This window comes from Engraulis encrasicolus, chromosome 3 (assembly GCF_034702125.1).
Source record: "Engraulis encrasicolus isolate BLACKSEA-1 chromosome 3, IST_EnEncr_1.0, whole genome shotgun sequence".
Classification (NCBI taxonomy): domain Eukaryota; kingdom Metazoa; phylum Chordata; class Actinopteri; order Clupeiformes; family Engraulidae; genus Engraulis; species Engraulis encrasicolus.
The window spans coordinates 26276089-26297609 of NC_085859.1; the positions used below are offsets into that span (position 1 = coordinate 26276089).

The 21521-nt window shown below is 42.1% G+C and overlaps 2 protein-coding genes across 4 annotated transcripts in view; both read right to left on the bottom strand.

Annotated features, from left to right (window-relative positions):
- The window catches only part of ypel1 (yippee-like 1), a 29471-nt gene extending 25837 nt beyond the window's left edge, over positions 1-3634 (bottom strand). The window contains exon 1 of one of the 3 annotated variants that reach the window (XM_063195071.1): positions 2958-3634. The gene's annotated coding sequence lies outside the window, so the exon portion shown is untranslated. Of the gene's footprint in view, positions 1-1531; positions 2928-2957 lie in introns of those variants that run through there. The other 2 variants (XM_063195072.1, XM_063195070.1) reach the window with 2 other exon arrangements.
- Positions 3635-8681: 5047 nt separating this feature from the next.
- The window catches only part of mapk1 (mitogen-activated protein kinase 1), a 50865-nt gene continuing 38025 nt past the window's right edge, over positions 8682-21521 (bottom strand). The window contains exons 6-9 of the mRNA XM_063195080.1: positions 21068-21199; positions 19138-19247; positions 16356-16468; positions 8682-12185 (exon numbers count right to left, since the gene is read on the bottom strand). Of these exons, the coding sequence (XP_063051150.1) occupies positions 16364-16468; positions 19138-19247; positions 21068-21199 (347 nt within the window). The 3' untranslated portion in view covers positions 8682-12185; positions 16356-16363. The remainder of the gene's footprint in view (positions 12186-16355; positions 16469-19137; positions 19248-21067; positions 21200-21521) is intronic.

The window sequence follows — 21521 nt, forward strand, 5'->3', positions numbered from 1 at the left end:
AGCTGCAGACAGTTTCCTTTTCTACTGCTAGATTTCTACTACATTGACAGGTTCGTTTTCGTGCCTGTCTGAGGGAAGCCATTGTCAACCGAGGTCATACTACTTGGACGCATCTCCAAAAAAAAAAAAAAAAAAAGCCGTTGACTAACCTACATCAGATTATCAAATTTACAATGATAGGCCTATCATTGGTTCTCTGATTGATATAAGCCTAGCTGTCTTACTTCGACTACTTAAATAAGTGAACATGACATTTTCCTTTAAAAAAATAGAATTAACATTTGATACGCCAATGTTCTAAAACTGAACTAAAACAACGCAGATTTGGCATGGCATTACTTTATAGCAAAGAGTGAATATAATCATACATTTCACAGTTTTGTTGTACAATATTTATTGTGTTGTATGCTATTGTTATTTATAATCTCAGAAGTATGCAGTTTGTCAGTCTACAAAGGGAAGTTGAAAACAAAAGCGTAAAACTGTGCGCCTCTCTTTGTTGAGGACACTGGTACAGAGTCGGCTAATTGATCTAAACTTTTACATCCATCGATGCTTTTGTTGAAGCTAGAAGTCTACACCTCTACCATGTGCAAGCTGAACAAAGAACACCAAACGTGCGCGTTAACCTGGGACCGATCTGAGCCAACAGGAAGCATGGCACAAGGATAATAAGGCTAATCTGAAACAAGTCTCAAGTAGTGCGACTGTAGGATTAGGAGAAAATGAAAAGGAATATTTGGACTGTTGACTACATGTTTCCCTATAATTATGATATAGCCTAACGTAAGACTACCAGCCGTGTAGAATGTAAAAATACACAAAATCGAATATAATATTTGCGTTGATAAAAGATACGATTCTAAAACTCGTTATCACGTTGCATTTGGGTGAGCTGCCAACGCATACAAAACACAGAAACGGCTACTTTTTGCCATTTTGTTGCCAGCGACAAATCAATTGTCTGCTGCTCTTCGAGTCATAACAAAGGAAGCCATGTGGCGATATGCCTGTGAGAGCCTCGACGCAGCAGCACCATCGCATGCAGGCGACAGCATTTTCAAAACAGTTCACAACAAAAACCCTGCTCTTCTTTGTTCAGTTGTGGTTTTAAACTCTTTGTGGGTCTGAACATTTTGCAATAACACACTCTGCTTGTCAAGTGGTAAATTGAAGAGAGAGAGAAAAAAACAATAACTGCAAAACACGCTACAGTCATAAAAATCCCATATTGTGTCTGCATCTCCCTGAAAACTAAACCAGTTACTCAGTTCAATGTCTGTAGGGTTGGTTATCGAGGTATTGCTGACTTTCAGGGGATATCATTTTATTGAACTAGTCATTTGTTACTACAGTATGCTTCAAGTAAGCTTTTCGTGGCTTCCTATATACCCTGTGAAACTTTTCTGCTGTGACAGATCGATATCGTTGCGTGACACTCCAAATAGTGTACCAAAACAGCCTTCCCAGATTTGCTATTGATTCCAAAAGACAAACTTTTATCATGCATTCGTTGTGGATCACCACTCACCACCTGAATTTGATCTCCACGAAGCCTATCTCGTGCGTCTTTCGATGGAGAAGAAATCAGTAGTTTTCATGGCCCAACGGAGATGTCACCACTTCAAACTAGTGAAACTATAGAAAGTGACCGAAAAATATCTGAAAAGATTCTAGCTGACAGTGCTCTGTGTCAGCTTTGGTGTGCATTTCGCTCGTCTTTGTTGTAGTCTTTGTGTGCGTGATGGACTAGCTTGACTGCTTTGGGGTAGCAACGTCACGAGGAGGACGGACGAGTGCGGTGACGGGCAACACAGTCTTCCAATAACCAAGCTACCAAGGCGGGTGGATGGTGTATGTCGCCACACTCCCGGATGTGTAAATAAATAGTAACAATGATAACCAAAAAGTTAATAAGCAAGAACTGAAGGCACGAGATGGTTCTACAGGAAAAGTCGACAAACCATTTTAATTTGCCATAAAAAGAAATAGACATCCTAAATGACAAATTAATCACCAATTTCTCTAAGGAATTGTTTTTGGGGAGTTGAATGTAAAACACAGTGCGCATATTGACAGGTAGGCTATAATAAAATTCACTGTACTATATTTATCACCCTGTGAGGTCATTGTTCAGTTGTGAAGTACCCGACAAGCATCTGCCTAGCTTCTCTGAGTATATGCGTCATCCGCTATGCCTTATAAATAATAAGTTTGGCTCCCAAAAATAAATGGAGATCACGTAAGCGCTTCTGCAGGTTTCATCTGTGATGCTGTGGGGAATCGTGATGTTCGCCAGAATGTCATATGCACTGTCTATATAGGCCTATAGATATAGACTATAATAAGGTTCTTAGATTAGAACTAAGCTTGCAATATGTGTATGGACATCATCGGACAACATAGTTATAATCATCAACCATTCAGTGTTCCGCATTTGTGAATAGGGTGGTTAAGTGGTTTGGGCAAAAGAAAAAAAGGAAGCATGCCTCGCCAAGGCACGGAGTCTGATGATGTCATATGTTTTCATTTAGCAGCGTTGTTATTTGCTTATAAGGTGTGATTCGTCTGGATAAAAGACGATGCCCTATCCAGAGATATTTCACCAAATGCGTAAAAATCCACTTCCCAAGCGATGTTTTGCAAAGCAACACGCATGTTTATCTCCTGTCCATTCGCCACCAACAACAGGGCACATCACAGTCATGTCTTTCAACAACACGTCAATGTGACCTTAACAATAGCCTACTAAGTGATGAAAAGCATGCACCTCGCTGCATCTTTAGTCAACCTATGTGGAAACGTTCGCGGTCCGTTTGTTTAACCAAAAGATAGCCGAAGTATGATGTGGGTCATGCTACTTGAAGACGCAATATCAATTTGTTAGCCCATGACGGCGGCATATAGGACCACTCGAAAATTTGTCCTTAAGACACCAGTGGTAAATAGCATTTTACCTTTCGGGTGGCAGTGGAGAAAATATCTTCTCCACGGTAGTTTTCTCTTTCATTCACAAGCAGTGTGCCCACCACGACTGTGGCAGCTACGGCGATTCTTGGGAGACGCTCCTTCACGGGACTGAAATCATTCTTCTCGATTGATTCCGTTTTACTGAATGAGATGCTCGTCTCCTCGGGGGCTCAACGACGACAGTGAGGGAATAGCTCGTTACCTTGAGCGTCCGTGAAACAAACGACGGTACATTCGGGATTAGGATGTCCGCTGACTTGAACTGCCAAGAAGACTGCGCAACGAGCAAGTAATTCAAATCATGCAAGGAGACTCTCCAAATATACCAAGAAACGAAGTATCTCTCAACTCAATTCATTTCTCCAGCGTAGAAAATAACTTCTTGGTTCCCTTCAAACAACATTTGAGCCATACATGGTTTTAAGAGGTAAAGAGCAATTAGTGCTCAATTAAGCTATATATGGATGACATCTGAACCGCAACCCATCTATTTCCACAAAATAAGGGAGAATGGTGACGATTGAAAACGCCGACCTTAAATGACTCATGGATGAAAAAAACAAAGCTCTATTTAGTAAAGATGCTTTGAAGTTGGCAAGTGAAGCTGTAGGGATTCTGGAGGCTCGTGCTCTCTGCAGCAGCTACCTTTTGTTTTGACACTGTGGCAAACATCACCAAACGCAGTATGAAAAAAAATAAAAACAGATTGACGACATTTCCCTCTAGAATAGAGACCAATTAGCGGCAGGCTGTCCTCCACCAACCAATCTTGGCAAAGCAAAGCCAGTCTAAATCGTGACTGACCAATCACCTGCCTGTGCTTGTTCCGCGACCACGCGCAGGAAGACGTCGCTTGTTTTTGGTTTTGCGCGCTCACGTCAGTAACACGTGCCAATTCTCACGTGCCCGCGTCAGGGATAAGAAGCAAATCGAGGGATCAAATGCTTTGCATTAATCCATTTATCCTTATGTGAACGAATGCCTACCTCAGTGAAAGTCATTCACAATTATTAGCGGCCCCTCTTCATACTTCATTTAGAATATGATAACCCCCAGAGTGAGTGCGTATACATGCAGTTCAGTATCCCGAATATGATCGGGATATTAAGTATCCCGAATTTGCGTTTGCGCATATAAACACTTCAGTATCCCGAATAAGCCCTTATTCGGGATACTGAGAAATCGGGATATGCTAGGTGGAGTTTTCCGAAAGAAGCCGGGATACTGACGCATGTATACACCTTATCCCGAATACAGGGGCTTCCCATGGAACGCTGTTGCTGGTATCCAGGCTACACGCATTTGAAGATAATTCTATAACGGCCAAGAATGTAGACTGGGATATAACGTTCTGTGCGCATATAAACACCTTATCCCGAATACGATCATAACCGGGATAAGCCTCATATTCGGGATACTGAACTGCATGTAAACGCACTCAGTGTCTTGCTGGAATGTTTATGACAGCCAGCTGCTTGGCTCAATGGTAAAGGTGCTGGATTAGATATGGAGGTTGTGAGTACAAATCCCACTCGGACCCATGTTGATTTTCAAAATTATATCATATGGATACTTGAGACTATTATAATCACATTTTTGTCTGCCAGCCCAGTGGTATTCTGATGAATGATAGAAAGCAAAACAAGAAACCATATTACAGACAGGATGAAAATAAACCTTTGCCATTTTTTAAGTGTTTAAACACGTTTCCTTGTCATTATGTATGCTGACATCGGTGGGTGCTTGGCAAGCTTGGACGATGAAGCGTGGACCAATTCCTTATATTACTTAGATGGGGTCACAGTCAGCAAGGACATGCGGCATCAGTGACTTTTACTTTGCCGCCATCTGCTGGGCATCAACGTATACTTCATGGGAATTGGGAAGCAAAGGCACTGAAGGAAGAACAAGAGACGCCACAAGAGGTCCCTTAAAACAATGAAAACCAGCAGGAATTTGGAGTGCTTCAAGGTGTTCGCCCCCTTTTTGGTGAATTAATTAATTTATTTATTTATTTAGTCTATTAGATGTAAAAAACATTGGACAGCAACAACTTTACTGGGGTAAAGGTGTTACATATTCTAAGGTCCACGTAGGTTGGGACCAGGATTCTTAGAGGCGTAAGGTCCATAGTGGCTGGCTCTAGCGTAAGTCATAGATAGTCACACTGAATTTGGGCACTCAGATGCGGCTCCTGGAGGCATCAGGGGTGAGGAAAAACTCCCTTTTGCTTGAATCATAGTTTGTAGGGGGGGAAAGCTCAATGAGGTCTGAGAAAAAAAAACCTATAGCCAGGAAGAAACCTCACCAGTAACTATCACATAGTAACTATCTACTTATAGCGATTTGTGTTAACAAATGGAGATGACAAACTAATGTTTTGAAGCACGTGTATATATCCAAACTCACATTCTACTTGGTAAAATCATTGGCTTCACAATTGGTTACCTGAATCAACATTGCTAGTTTATATGATGAATAAATAATAATAAAATAAAATGATACTGAAGTGCAAAAATATACAAAGGTCTTATCAACTTTTGTCTTGCCAAAATCTGCCCTTTCTGCATTCATTAAATGATTAATCTTTCTTCGTTTTTATTTATACATTTATTTTGGTACATAAAACATCATTTGGGAGCGATTTCTTAAGCCAACTGATGAATTGGGTAACACTTTAGTTGACGCCGGTGTCATAGGCATGTCATTACCGTGTCATAACAGTGTCATGGCACACATATGTACGCTCCATAAACATTATGTCCAATGTTATAAACATTTTATGACTGTTGGCCTTAAGTGACATTTGGTCATGGCAAAGACAACCTTGTGACCAAATGTCACTTAAGGCCAGCAGTCATAAAATATGTTTATGACATGGACATAGTGTTTAGGACGCATCTATGACTGTCATGACACTATTATGACACTGTACTGACATGCATATGACACTGGCGTCAATTAAAGTGTTATCATGAATTGAAAGTCAGGTTATCAGCTGTTGTGGAGCAACATGGATACTGCAGTGTTGGAAAGCCGTCTGCGGATAAATATTTGCAAAAAACACTAGTCTCATCTGGCAACCGTAGGCCTACCGTAGATGGTGCCAAGCATGTGTGGTCGTAACCAAGTGAGTTATACAAAGAAAAGAGCCTGATGCTTAATAACTTTAAGTTTCAAGATTATGAGCCATAGGCCTATATCAACAGTATACAAAATCAGTTGTGGCCCTATCGTGGCGGTAGGGCACTGTGCTGCTACGCTGGCAACCCGGGTTCGATTCCTTCCCCATCTGATGTCTCTCTCCCCACTCATTTCCTGTCCCTCTCTCGGCTATCCTCTTAAATAAAGGCATAAAAAGCACAAAAAATGATTAAAAAAAATACAGTCGCTAGGAACATAGGGGTGTACTCACTTATGCACCAGCATAATTTCACAAAAATGGAAAACATATGTAATTTAAGGTATATCATTGACCTTACTTTTCTGTTGTACAACTTGCTGGCTTATTGAAATACATTACTTCACAGCTGGGGGGGTTACTCATTATTGCTGTGCGCTGTATAGTCTTGCTCTCAAGTTCCCAAACTGAGGCCAAGATTTCAGCAAGGGTTTCCATGCTGTCTTTCAGATAGGAATGAGGACCATGCTGGACAGTATGGGATTTCCCAGGCTAAGACAAACCTGCCTAGCGGCAGAACTCCCCCCAAAAATAGATAGATTCAAGAAATGGGACTAGATTGTATACATTTTCCATATAATCAAGTCGTTGTGCAGATAATGAAAAACATGAAGGGGTGCCAATGATGATGAATGGTGAGCAATAGGCTACTTGATATGTAATAACCTGGTTGCTTCATGCTTCCAAATTACTTCACTTATTAACCCATTGTGTCCTGGAGACACATATACGCTGCATTCAGGTTCTTGAGATTTGAGCTGTTTTATTGTTTAAATGTGGGTAAGTTAGAGCTGAATGAACACATTCTAAGGCTAAACGAGGGTCCTAGATTTTAAATGGAACTCATTTCCTGTTTGTATGTGCTTCAGAGGCTGAGATATTTAGGATTTGATAGGCAGAGGGCACCCTTTCCCAAAAAGGGTAAATAGGTTAACTGGTGGTGAGCACGCTTCCTCTTGAAGATAAAGGAGTTACTAAAAACAGACAGATGTTTCTCTTCACCTGTGCAAATATGAGGGATACAACAGCTGCCAGCCACACGGAGGCTCCTACCACAGACAACCTTCTGCAGCATTCTAACACGACCCTGAGAACAGATAAAAGGTTTCAGTCTCAGGACCTTGCCATATTGTGTTGAAGGGAAATCATTGGAGAAGCTCATTTGAGGAGATGATCTGTCTGTATTTCATTCCCCTAATCTGGTTCAGACCTTTGGTTGAATTGTGTTTGTGTGTGTGTGTGCGTGGGTTTCTTTTGCAGATTTGCTTAAACCAAGCATGTACAATCTGTGGGGACTTACAGTATATGATCTCGCTCTGATCACACAACAGGGGGAGCTATGAAACTTGAATGTTGACTTGACGTGTGCTGGGTTGGACTCTCTTTTGTCTTCAGAAATCCCTTATCTCCCTGCAACCATACTCAGATATGCTGTGGCATTACAACAAAGTTCACTGGATACTATGCGGCCCACATCAAACCAAGAAAATATCCCTATGCCTCTACATCACCAGCCTGAGCCGTTGATACAAGACAGGGTGGATCCAGGTTTTCATGTTGATGACGCCCTATTCTGACCATACCACCCGAGTGTTGTAACAGAAATCAAGGCTAATATGAGCAGGCAACATTTTCCAATCTTCTATTCTGGTCATCTTGTGCCAATTCCAACCCCATTTCCTGCTTTTAGCTGACAGGGGTGGCACCTGGTGGGGGTATGCATACCTTGATTGTAACGAGTGGTTATTTGAGCTACTGTTGCATTGTTTTAACAAACTACATACTCTGAATATCTGTGTGATTTGGGACCCAAACTCAAAACATTCCACCCTGAACCCCCTGCAGCAAAATATTTTCACCAAATAATTTCCCACTATGTATATCAATGCAGGTCTGAGGCCCATTTCCCCATCATCTATAGACTATAATTCTATACACTACTAAATACTATAATTGTACATTGTGCCTTTAAGGCATAGCTGACCCTATGAAGTGAATAGCCTGTTGCTGTACCCCCCTTCTAGGAAGCACGGATGAGCAGTGAGCCGAGATAAACATTTAAAAAAAAAAATCTTAGTCTCGCACCTGATCAGGCATTCGGTGGCCAATGAATGTGACAAGCGCAAACAATGGGACAAGGGGACGGGGGTGCGAGCCAACAATGGTTTTAACCCACACCAGCGCCAACCTGCCATCTCCTCTCTTACAGATGTTTGAAGCCCCTCAGGATGCCAACGGGTCACCAAGCATCGCCTGCTTTTGAGGCAACCAGTTTTGCAGCATCAGCACCGCTGATCTAACCCCCACAAATTGGCTCTAAGTGCCATTTCCCTTTTCGCTACCCTCGTCATTCCCACAGGCCTATTCAACCCACCAACAGCCTGAAGACAAGAGCACGGCTGTTGCCTTGCCAACCGAGTGCTTTGAAAGCCTGCATTTTCGCTCATACGGCACTTATAGTCCTGTGAGCTTTCAAGACCTCGGAACATGAATCTACTTACAGCATAGCACAGAGAGACCACAGACACAGTACAGGATAGTGTTTTTTTTATTCTGTCGTTACTAGGTTACATGACTTTGACAGAGTTGCAAAATAAATCAAATATCTGTAATTCAATATGGCAAGTCTTCATCAGAAGCAAAGAGGCATCTTCTGTAAGGATTCCTTCACGTTATATAGCACTTTAATTTATCTATTATGTTTTTTTAATCTTTTAATCACTTTGAAAATAATCCCTGACCCCAGTGCTTTCACAAAAAATCCCCAATGCACATCCAAAGACACAAATTCAAAAGGGTCTCCGCCTGCAAGTTAAAAACTTACAATAACAGATCTACTGATCCAAACATGACAGAAGCAATTTAATATACGGAAACAACTTGTTGAACAAGATTCATTTAAAGAGAATATTCAATAGAAATGACATTCATTTTACAGTAAAAAATAAAAGTGTGCACAAAACATCCAAACCAAGAAAGCAGGTCTAGAGGGGGGGAGGGGAAGGGAACAGAAGTTAAAAATCTTCACTTTTTTGAAACAGTATCACTACCACAATTCGCTGGCAATAGGATTTTGAACGAAAATATTAATAAGGATTAAGAGTCATTAGTTTTTGTTTTGTTGTTTTTCTTTTACTTTAAATATATACCTAAGAATATACTCAAAAAAATCACAATCCTAAAAAAACAAAAAAACAAAGAAAACCATATATACCATAAACAAAAAAAAGCTGCACAATAATTTTTGTTATTCATGACGAATAAAAGGCACAAAAAAGAGACAGGTTGCACACAGATGTCAGCAGAAGCTATCTTACAGGGTTTTGCAGTGTTTCAGAAATAAAGAGAGGCCCAAGGCGAGGACAGTGTGGTCCACCACCACCACCACCAACGGGCCACCAAGAAACTGAGAAACATGAGACTTGATGTTAACAACGCAGGTGAGGACACCCTGCTATTTTTACTGAACACCTGATTACTGGCCGGCTAGGGCCTCACGCCGGTGTTACATGGAGCGCAAAGCCGCACACATACACACGCAAACACGTGCTGTGAGGTGACAAGAGCAGTCGATCTCGACCCCAGAGGGAAACATCCTGTAGGATCACACACTGGGCTGAAGGGATGAAACACTGTTCCGACAACTACGTGCATCGGCTTTGGGACAAGTAGTTTTTGTGTTCACAATTTTTGTTCTTTTTTTCCCCCGTTTGTTTGTTTTTGTTTTGGTTTTGTTTCTTGTCCCCCTACCTCAGCTCCTTGTGTATACCACGATATAGCTATTTACATAAATCCACCTGTTACTTCACCACACGCTCGTGCTCAGTCAGAGATTGACACTGACCGATTTCTCCTTCTTCTGAAGAATAAACATACTTTTATCCGTTTTGGGTGATATTACACAGGGGATGTTTTTATCTTTCAGCAAACCGTCATTTGTTCATTTTAACGCCTCAAATATGATCTACACCAAACTGTTAACAGGCTCATCTTTTAAATGTTTTTAAGTTTTGCAAATTTCATGAAAAGTGAAAAAATTTTGAGAAATAAAGGGGAAGAAAAAAAAAAGAAGAGAGAAAACGTTTCTACCTTTTTCTACATGGGACCTGTGCGACCACAAATGATAGAGTAACAAAAGCCTGGGTGATCCCAGCAGGAACTCCCAAGTCAATGTGGCACTTACATATTCTTTGTATAGAAAGCTTTTTAACAGTCATGCAAGGGCACAGTCTCATTTTGTTACAAGGCAAAGGGAATGAGAGAGAGAAAGGAGAGAGTGAAGAGGGAGAGAGAGAGAGAGAGAAAGAGAAAGAGAGACCGAGATGCCAGGCCAGGTGGAAGAGGAGTCATCATACTTTCCGAAAGTAACAAAAGTGTTTCCTCGTTACGACTTTAGCACAACGGCAGCCGTTCCCACTACGCCATGCTGACAGAGGACTTGTAACAGGTAATGCAAACCCAATGCATCAGTGCTGTGAGCTGTTGGTTGGCTGTAGCCCTATAATGTTTTTTCATTCCTCCCCCCCCCTTTTGGTGATGTAGACCCCCTGCTGGTTGGGGACCAGTCCCTGTGTTGAGAGGATGGGAACCGGTGCCGGGTGTGAGCCCAGGATAGGTCCACTCCGCCGGGGGTGAACTGTGGCCCTTTCTCCTCTTCGGACGGCCTCCCACCCAGAGAAGGCGCCGTAAAAGGTGTGCAGAAAAAACATGATGCATCACGAGCCCCATGTATCTCCATCTAACGTTAGTACAGTCCCAGCATTCTTATGGCATATAACATGACTGGCTTTGCTGGTCTGTACCAAAGAACACTTCCATAGGTATTATATGCAGTGGAAAGCAGGTGTGTGTGTGTGTGTCTGTGTGTGTGTGTGTGTGTGTGTGTGTGTGTGTGTGTGTGTGTGTGTGTGTGTGTGTGTGTGTGTGTGTGTGTGTCTGTGTGTCAGGGGGGTGTTGGGCTGTGGTACCAGCCCAGGAATGGAGCCTTGACAGAAACTGTAGATATATATATTTAAACATTTTTTCATATATATTTTTTTGTACTCAGAAAAAGTGCATAGAGGGCATGTTGCACGCACCCTGTAGGAGCATCAGCCCACTGCATGCATCACACGTGATCAAATCACTGAGCTCCAGCCCCTCCCTGATCAGAAGTTTGGCCTCAGTAGATAGATAGAGAGATAGCTAGAGTGAGAGAGAGAGAAATAAAGAGAGAGAGAGAGGAGAAAATAAACGGCTTTTAGGAGACTTTCTGTAAAATGACATTATCTGAACAGAAGCTCGATCAAAAAAAGTAGCAATAATAAATCACAATAATAATAATAGTAATAATGAGAGCAAACTTTTGCCCAATCACGATACAGTACCTTTTTGTCCTAAACTGAAATGCAGGAACCAAGGAGCTCTACTCTACAGGATTTGTACAATAATGATAATAATAATAATAATAATGACTATTCAAATTTGCGTCCGATCGGCCGATCTGCACAAAACAAGCTCCATTCCAGGTCTCAATGCCATCGCGGTGTCCCCACCGCCACCCCTAAACACAGTTTCCTGTCCGCCCGCCCGCCCGCCAACCCACCACGCCCCTCATCTCTCAATACCAGAATGGAAAGCATGCACAGACTTAAAGAGTCTTAGGAAGAGAGGAAAAAAGGGGAAATACTAAATAGCCTAGAAAGAAAAGAAAGCAGAGTGCTTCGAATAGGAAGGAGGGAAAAAAGGGAGAGAGGAATGGAGAGGGGTGTTTGAGGAGGTGAGAGCGGGGAGGGAGGGAAGGAGGGAGGGAGGTGTGTTTTGGGGGAGGGTTGATATTTCGGACGCTGTTCCTGAGACATGGACAGACAGGAGCTTTGAGGACAGGCTTTGCCATAGACATTTAAAACAAAACAAACAAACAAAATAAAGGAGTAAAAAATAAAAGACAAAAAAGGTAACAGATCCAAAAAAGAGAGAGAAATAAACGGCACACAGTGGAGGAGATGCTGGAGGAAAGCAGCCCCAGCTGACGACAGGCTCCCCACACCCACATCTGCAACGAGAGAAGTAGACAACCTCAACCAATCCATCCAATAAATGCCTCATCTGGGTATCGTGATTATTCTCCATTTTTTTTTTTACTGGCGGCCTAACAGGGATTCTCTATTCTAGTTGCTTTTGGTGTTTATGGATGCATGCATGAATTTTATCATTATATCCCCGAAACGCGGAGCGTCGTTATATCCCCGAAACGCGGAGCGTCGAGAATGTAATGGTTTTGCGTGCACCGCCGCCGCCGCGTCCGCGTCCGCCGCGTCCGCCGCGTCCGCCGCCGCGTAAGGTCTTTCGTGTTAACGCGATAACTTTTGAACGGATGTTTGGATTTGTCCCAGATTTGGTGTGTGAATGCTCTAGGGCAGGTTCATGAACTGATTCGAGTTTGGAGGTCAACAATTTCAAGATGGCCGAATTCAAGATGGCCGAATTTTTGTTTGGCCCATTACTTCTGACCGGGTGGATGGATTTGTCCCAGATTTGGTGTGTGAATGCTCTAGGGTGGGTTCATGAACTGATTAGAGTTTGGAGGTTAACACTTTCAAGATGGCCGAATTCAAGATGGCCGAATTTTTGTTTGGTCCATAACTTCTGACCGGGTGGATGGATTTGTCCCAGATTTGTTGTGTGAATGTTCTAGGGTAGGTTCATGAACTGATTCGAGTTTGGAGGTCAACAATTTCAAGATGTCCGAATTCAAGATGGCCGAATTTTTGTTTGGCCCATTACTTCTGACCGGGTGGATGGATTTGTCCCAGATTTGGTGTGTGAATGCTCTAGGGTGGGTTCATGAACTGATTAGAGTTTGGAGGTTAACACTTTCAAGATGGCCGAATTCAAGATGGCCGAATTTTTGTTTGGTCCATAACTTCTGACCGGGTGGATGGATTTGTCCTAGATTTGGTGTGTGAATGTTCTAGGGTAGGTTCATGAACTGATTCGAGTTTGGAGGTCAACAATTTCAAGATGTCCGAATTCAAGATGGCCGAATTTTTGTTTGGCCCATTACTTCTGACCGGGTGGATGGATTTGTCCCAGATTTGGTGTGTGAATGCTCTAGGGTGGGTTCATGAACTGATTAGAGTTTGGAGGTTAACACTTTCAAGATGGCCGAATTCAAGATGGCCGAATTTTTGTTTGGTCCATAACTTCTGACCAGGTGGATGGATTTGTCCCAGATTTGGTGTGTGAATGTTCTAGGGTAGGTTCATGAACTGATTCGAGTTTGGAGGTCAACAATTTCAAGATGGCCGAATTCAAGATGGACGATTTTTTGTTTGGCCCATTACTTCTGACCGGGTGGATGGATTTGTCCCAGATTTGGTGTGTGAATGCTGCAGGGTAGGTTCATGAACTGATTCGAGTTTGGAGGTCAACACTTTCAAAATGGTGGAATTTTTATTTGGCCCATAACTTCTGACTGGGTGGATTGATTTGCCCGGTAACTCCTTAATTTAATGGTTCACCATTTCAGTGAATCTACCATATCAGGTAGGCCTACAGTGTAATAACCGGTGTAACAATATTTAATACCATGTAATACTAGTGTAATACCAGTGTAAAAATAGGCAATACCAGGTACAGTGTAATAACCAGTGTAACAATATGTAATACCATGTAATACTAGTGTAATCCCAGTGTACAAATATGCAATACCATGTAATACCACTTACACACAAATGGCCTACATGATACAAGTACCAAATTGGTACATGGTGTCACACTGGTATGACGTGGTATTAAATATTGTTACAATGGTTATTACACTGTACCTAATGTGGTATTTTCACTGTAATAGTGAACCATTTTCACAATAGTCATTTGGTTTTAAGCCTATGCACGTCATTGATCTATGTATAGATATTAAATATATTTCTTTAATATTTTGTATTTATCATACACGTTCATGAAAAGGTGGACGGGAGTGGTAGGAATGATTGGGAACTGGAAGCGTCGCGTTTCGGGGATATACCTTAAGCAGTCGAAGGCGACTGCACAGGCAGTCTAGTTATGATTTGTAAGGTGGTGCATCTGTTTTGAAGAAAATTCACATAATCAGCTTCTTACTGGCACACCTATAAGTTTTAAGATAACAATTCTTTTTGCTATATTCTATTTATATCCTCGAAACGCGGAGCGTCGGGGATGTAATGGTTTTGCGTGCACCACCGCCGCGTCCGCCGCCGCCGCCGCGTAAGGTCTTTCGTGTTAACGCGATAACTTTTGAACGGATGTTTGGATTTATCCCAGATTTGGTGTGTGAATGCTGCAGGATAGGTTCATGAACTGATTCGAGTTTGGAGGTCAACACTTTCAAGCTGGCCGAATTCAAGATGGCCGAATTTTTGTTTGGTCCATAACTTCTGACCGGGTGGATGGATTTGTCCCAGATTTGGTGTGTGAATGTTCTAGGGTAGGTTCATGAACTGATTCGAGTTTGGAGGTCAACAATTTCAAGATGGCCGAATTCAAGATGGCCGAATTTTTGTTTCGCCCATTACTTCTGACCGGGTGGATGGATTTGTCCCAGATTTGGTGTGTGAATGCTCTAGGGTGGGTTCATGAACTGATTAGAGTTTGGAGGTTAACACTTTCAAGATGGCCGAATTCAAGATGGCCGAATTTTGTTTGGTCCATAAATTCTGACCGGGTGGATGGATTTGTCCCAGATTTGGTGTGTGAATGTTCTAGGGTAGGTTCATGAACTGATTCGAGTTTGGAGGTCAACAATTTCAAGATGGCCGAATTCAAGATGGCTGAATTTTTGTTTGGCCCATTACTTCTGACCGGGTGGATGGATTTGTCCCAGATTTGGTGTGTGAATGCTCTAGGGTGGGTTCATGAACTGATTACAGTTTGGAGGTTAACACTTTCAAGATGGTCGAATTCAAGATGGCCGAATTTTTTGTTTGGTCCATAACTTCTGACCGGGTGGATGGATTGTCCCAGATTTGGTGTGTGAATGCTTCTAGGGTAGGTTCATGAACTGATTCGAGTTTGGAGGTCAACCAATTTCAAGATGGCCGAATTCAAGATGGCCGAATTTTTGTTTGGGCCCATTACTTCTGACCGGGTGGATGGATTTTGTCCAGATTTGGTGTGTGAATGCTCTAGGGTGGGTTCATGAACTGATTACAGTTTGGAGGTTAACAATTTCAAGATGGCCGAATTCAAGATGGCCGAATTTTTGTTTGGTCCATAACTTCTGACCGGGTGGATGGATTTGTCCCAGATTTGGTGTGTGAATGTTCTAGGGTAGGTTCATGAACTGATTCGAGTTTGGAGGTCAACATTTCAAGATGGCCGAATTCAAGATGGCCAAATTTTTGTTTGGCCCGTTACTTCTGACGCGGGTGGATGGATTTGTCCCAGATTTGGTGTGTGAATGCTGCAGGGTAGGTTCATGAACTGATTCGAGTTTGGAGGTCAACACTTTCAAAATGGTGGAATTTTTATTTGGCCCATAACTTCTGACTGGGTGGATTGATTTGCCCGGTAACTCCTTAATTTAATGGTTCACCATTTCAGTGAATCTACCATATCAGGTAGGCCTACAGTGTAATAACCAGTGTAACAATATTTAATACCATGTAATACTAGTGTAATACCAGTGTAAAAATAGGTAATACCAGGTACAGTGTAATAACCAGTGTAACAATATGTAATACCATGTAATACTAGTGTAATACCAGTGTACAAATATGCAATACCATGTAATACCACTTACACACAAATAGCCTACATGATATAAGTACAAAATTCGTACATGGTGTCACACTGGTATGACGTGGTATTAAATATTGTTACACTGGTTATTACACTGTACCTAATGTGGTATATCCACTGTAATAGTGAACCATTAAAACAGTGTTACCATTTGCCCCATTTTTTCCTTCATTTTCACAATAGTCATTTGGTTTTAAGCCTATGCACGTCATTGATCTATGTATAGATATTAAATATATTTATTTTATATTTTGTATTTATCATAAACGTTCATGAAAAGGTGGACGGGAGTGGTAGGAATGATTGGGGACTGGAAGCGTCGCGTTTCGGGGATATACCTTAAGCAGTCGAAGGCGACTGCACAGGCAGTCTAGTTTATTTCTTATTCTTTGTTTCATTTGTAAATTTTGTTGAATTGTTTTGAAAGTTTTCCTTAATTCACCTATGAGTTTAGGGCTGGAACCGGGCGGTCTCCTTGAAGATGAGATCCTTCAGCGTCTCTTTGGGCAGATCATCCAGCTCCATCTCAAACTTGAAGGGAGCCTCGGCAACAGGCTGCACGGGAGAGAGAGAGAGAGAGAGAGAGAGAGAGAGAGAGAGAGAGAGAGAGAGAGAGAGAGAGAGGTCAACAACTTGCAATTTTGAGGAAAGTACGCGTCATGTAGGCTATGCATGTTTTTCGTCTTACGCTAGTTTGATAAATGAGGGCCAACCTGTATTGAGTCAGTGGGCTTGCCACAACAGTCATTTCCATTGGCCAGTTCACTGCTGCACAGATATTTCACACGTGGATGAGAGCTAAGGCTTGCAAACATACAGTATGAGGAAGCCATGGTATGGTATGAGGAGGTTATTGTATGTCATGGTATGTTCCTACAGGAGAGGCGCCCTTAGATACCTTCAAGCTCTTCAACTTCTACCTCCTTCCCACTAGCCTGGGCCCCCTTGTGTTACCTGTTAATTCTCCTGCTGGATTTAAAGCTATGCTTCACCTTTTCTACAAAGGTCCTGGAACTTTGTTTCTTATGGTAGGGTTTATGGACCAAGCTCTCACTATAAGTGAACACAGAATTCTGTGTGGTATGTTGCATTAGATAGCGTAGGACAGAATGCTCTGGTATGTTGTATTAGGTATAGGGGTGTAAAATCACAGCCTTCATGATCATACGATTCGATATCGATTCCTTAAGGCAATGATTTGATTATTTACGATACTCAAGAATGCCCCACAAAACGATACATTAGATTCTTTAGATTTTTTTCCAATTACTTTTTCACTTCTATTATGTTATGGAGCTAGAGCATTGGGCAGGGGCCAGCGATTCGATTATTTTCGATACTGAAGAATGCCCCACGATGCGATGCAATTCGATCGTCGGCTGAAGGATCGATGCATTGATGCATATTTATTATTTACAGCCCTAATTAGGTACCTTGATCTCTTCTCTCGACTTCCCTGTACTAGCCTGCCTCAGTCCCACCCTGCCTTTGGAAAGAGGGGATCAGGGATTCTAGCACTACATCCATTTTAGGATTTAGATATTAGTCCTTTTTTTGTGATCAAATTTGGATTTAGATATTAGTCCTGAGAAGTTGAGGGATGATGATCATTATTTGTATATTGAGCCATGTCCACCAGTGCTCCAGAACGTCCTGTTCTGAATTGCGTAACCTTTTACGAGTAGACGTTTTGTAGCAGCCCGTGTGTCCAAGACGACATACAATAATGATATCGTCATGAAAATGTATTTGTCCTCACAGATAATAGGGTTGCCAGACTAAGCTCTGTGACAGCCAGGCTAACCCTGCACAGAAGCATCCTCACAAACATGATGTCCCAGTTATAACCTCCATTGACTGGATATGGCTAAGCTGCTGCCTGCCATAATACTTTAATCCAATATAACCAAGCCTGTCAAAAAAGGCAGAAAAGCAGCGGGTGCTCAGATTTTGTAGGAGTTAACTCCAGTATGCTTTTGAGGTGCTCCCAGGAATAAATTGTACTCGGAATGAAAACATAACAAAGGTATTTAAATTGTGGAGTTCTATACTGATAATTTACCCTGATGTGCAGCACAACATCAGAAATTGTCCAGACAAAGTCTGTCAGTGAAGTGGCTTGGCGATATTGCTCAACATGTTGTCTGGTGTGTAATCACATGCAGCATGAGTAAACAAAACACAAATGTGACTATAAATGCAACAGTTTTGAGAAATAATATTCTGAATGGATGGTTGAAGGTTGAGAGAAATGGCTGAGGGAGAGCAGTCTGCACACTGAGTACAAGTCCCCAAAAATACATACTCTATTTATTATACGGCAGCACTTTGATCCACTAGTGCAGGGTGGGGAACCCTTTGCATTTGAGGGGCCAAGGGCCATCAAAGTTCTCAGAGGGCCGCAAAATGAACACAAACCAGGATTTTCCCCCTGCACTTTAGGCCTATATTGAAGGCAGCCAGCTTAAAAACAGACCCCACCTTCTCTTGGTCCCCTGAATATAACTTAATTGTATTGCAAATGTCATTTCTAAGATTCCTTTACAAAATATGCCATCTTTCATGTGAAGCTGCATAACATTGGCGTGCGTGCGTGCGTGCGTGCGTGCGTGCGTGCGTGCGTTCGTGCGTGCGTGCGTGCGTGTGCGTGTGTGTGTGTGTGTGTCTGTGTTTATTTATGTAGCTACTCGACACCTGAATTTCCCCCTGGGGATCAATAAAGTTTCTCTACTCTACTCTACTCTACTCTACTCTACTCTACTCTACTCTACTCATGTCGGGGGCCGGATAAAACGGCCTCAAGGTTCCTCACCCCTGCACTAGTGAAATCTTCTTCAGGCTTCTGTCACACTTATCTACCACCATCGTACGGCACTTGGATTATTGTATTTTTTGTGTGGATGTTCTCGCAGTGTTCACTCAAACCTCCAAATATGGTTGTAAGTTCTATCCATTCCATGGGTGACATGATGAACATTACAGAACAACTGTGTCTTGACCGGTGTGCAGTCCATGGAAGTATGGCAGGGTGCAGGCTACATGGATGGTTACAGAGATGGTAGATGGTACCTTGCCACATCTGTGGGGTTGCTATTCTCCAGGTATGGATAGATAATATATGCATGGTATATGGGTTGGTACATGTGTTCATGGCATGCAGGTACACGCGTGGCATACTGTACGCATGGTAGCTAGGTACATATGGTATAAAATGCCTATTTTACCTCATCTGTGGGGTCGTAATACTGCTCCAGGTAAGGGTGGGCAAGAGCCTCCTCCACCTCGATCCGCTTGTGGGGGTTGAACGTCAGCATCTTGTCCAGCAGGTCCAGGGCTGAAATGACACCAACACGCACCAGTCAGCTTTCCAGAACATTCCCCTGAATTAATTCAGCACCGCAGACTGTGGGTCCGTGGTGTGGGGGGAGTGGGATGTACTTGGGTATGTTTAACGTGTAAACCCTTTACATCAAAGTCGGCTATTTAATAACTTTCTTTAGTAAGAGGTTAAGAACTTTTCCTTCATTAACAATTCTATATTTGTAAGAGTTACTATTTAAGAGTTTCACTTCTCGTTTTGTTGTCGAAGGATTGCGTGTGTGTTTTTCATGCCTTGCTTAGTCTACATCTTAACTGCCACATCATTGTTTATGGATGCATAAGTGCAGACAGGTGCCATTACAACATTACTGTATTTTTCCTGCCGCAAAATAAAAAAGAGCATTGTAAACAGTGCGTTTCTTATGTCAACACAAAGAGAGTGCCACATCAGTTAATACCTTGTTTATTCAATACAAGGGCATACGGGTTTCTTCCCCATACCATAAAAGGTCTTTTTTTACTGTGAACTTCTAAAATAACTGCCACATCAGGGTTTGAATGCAGAGCCTTTTTTCCAGGAAAGGAGTAATTTTAGGACATACTACTGAAACAAACATAAATACAAGTTGGGCCTTACCTGCCACATCGTTGTTTACGAGTGCATGGGTACATACAGGTACTATTATTGTACTACATAACTAGACCCCATACAAAAGGGCCTTTTTACAGTACAATTCTTAAATATATGCAAATAAGAGCCATTGCTCAACTGACACAAGTGTACTGTACTGCCGTGCAAAACAAGAACGCAGTAACTCGAAAATGGTCGATATTGAGTTTAGATCGGAAATGGGCTTTAAACTACCTCATTTGTCTTGTGTCAAAAAATGGTGGTCCAACACCGTCCCGTTTTAGAGAAAAATCATTTTGAAAGTGCAAAAATGACAAAAAAAAGTTACTGCGGTGTTGTATTAAAACAAAAACACAGTAAGTCGGTGAGTTACTGCTGCACTTTCCAATGGGAATGGTTTGGGAGTAGACAGTAATACTAGCCAAGAACGCAGTAACTCCTGCAGTAACTCCATTTTGTGGTAGTAATACCAGCCAAGAACGCAGAAACATAAACGTACGACACATAAATGTTGTTTTTTTCGGGATTTTTTGTGTGCATTTAATTCCTGTCCTAAAAAATGATTACCAGGAAGTGTCACCACCACTTTACCGACAAGACAGTTGTCGCACCATATAGGAAACTTTGAAGCCTTTTTTCTCAGTTTGCCAGAATCTGAGTTACTGCGTTCTTGTTTTGTAGGGCAGTGTAGATGACGATACAGACGGCTGCTATTACTACATAGCCTGATAATCATCAATTTTCAAATCTCCTCGAGACTTGGTCTGACCAAGAGCAAAACCATTAATGTTTCCCAAAAGGCATGGTTGACCCACCTTCCTAGATTTGCTTCTGGTTGACTGATGTCCGACAAAGTGGGTGGATTTACAGGTTTTTCTGGAGATCAGAAACGATATTTACATTGCTCTTGGCCTGACTAAGAAGCAACTCTGAAGGGTTTGCGTAGGAGGGAATGGCCTGGTAAATTACTACACTACTTGATTTTCCCTTTTAACTACTAGGAACATGTTCTCAAAACAAAAGCAATAAAATGCCCTGCCACATTAGAGTGTATGTCTACATGAGGGCAGACCGGAAAAGAACAAGACGTGTCTCAACCGCCACGTCCCGGTCTTACTGAGTACACATGTACGGACAGAACAGGAAGAGGAAAAGAAGGGGTGTGTGTGTGTGTGTGTGTGTGTGTGTTGTTGACCTCTGACCTTTGGGGTCTGCGTTGGGGAAGAGGCGGTTCCAGGGCACCTTGCAGCGCAGCGGAAGAGACAGCAGGTAGTTCCTGGCCTTGATGTTGATGATGCAGTTAAGGTCCTCCTGGGAAGGGGAGCCCAAGATGCCTGCAGGTCAGACAAAGATACAAAAAAACCCATTACATTACATTACATGGCTGCCATACGATTGCACTTTAGGACCTTACGTCCAAGGGCGCCAAAACGAGTTTTAAAGTGGTGGTGCATTTTTTTTGTTCTTCGTTCTTTTTTTCTTAACAATGCTACTGCTGCTGTACTTAAAGGGACACTGTGTGAGATTTTTAGTTATTTATTTATGGTCATATACATGGTCCTCCATTTTGAATTTCCAAAAATAGCCATTTTTAGCTGCAAAAATGACTGTACTTGGATCTTACTAGAAAATATTTGTTTATTACTTAGTAAACGT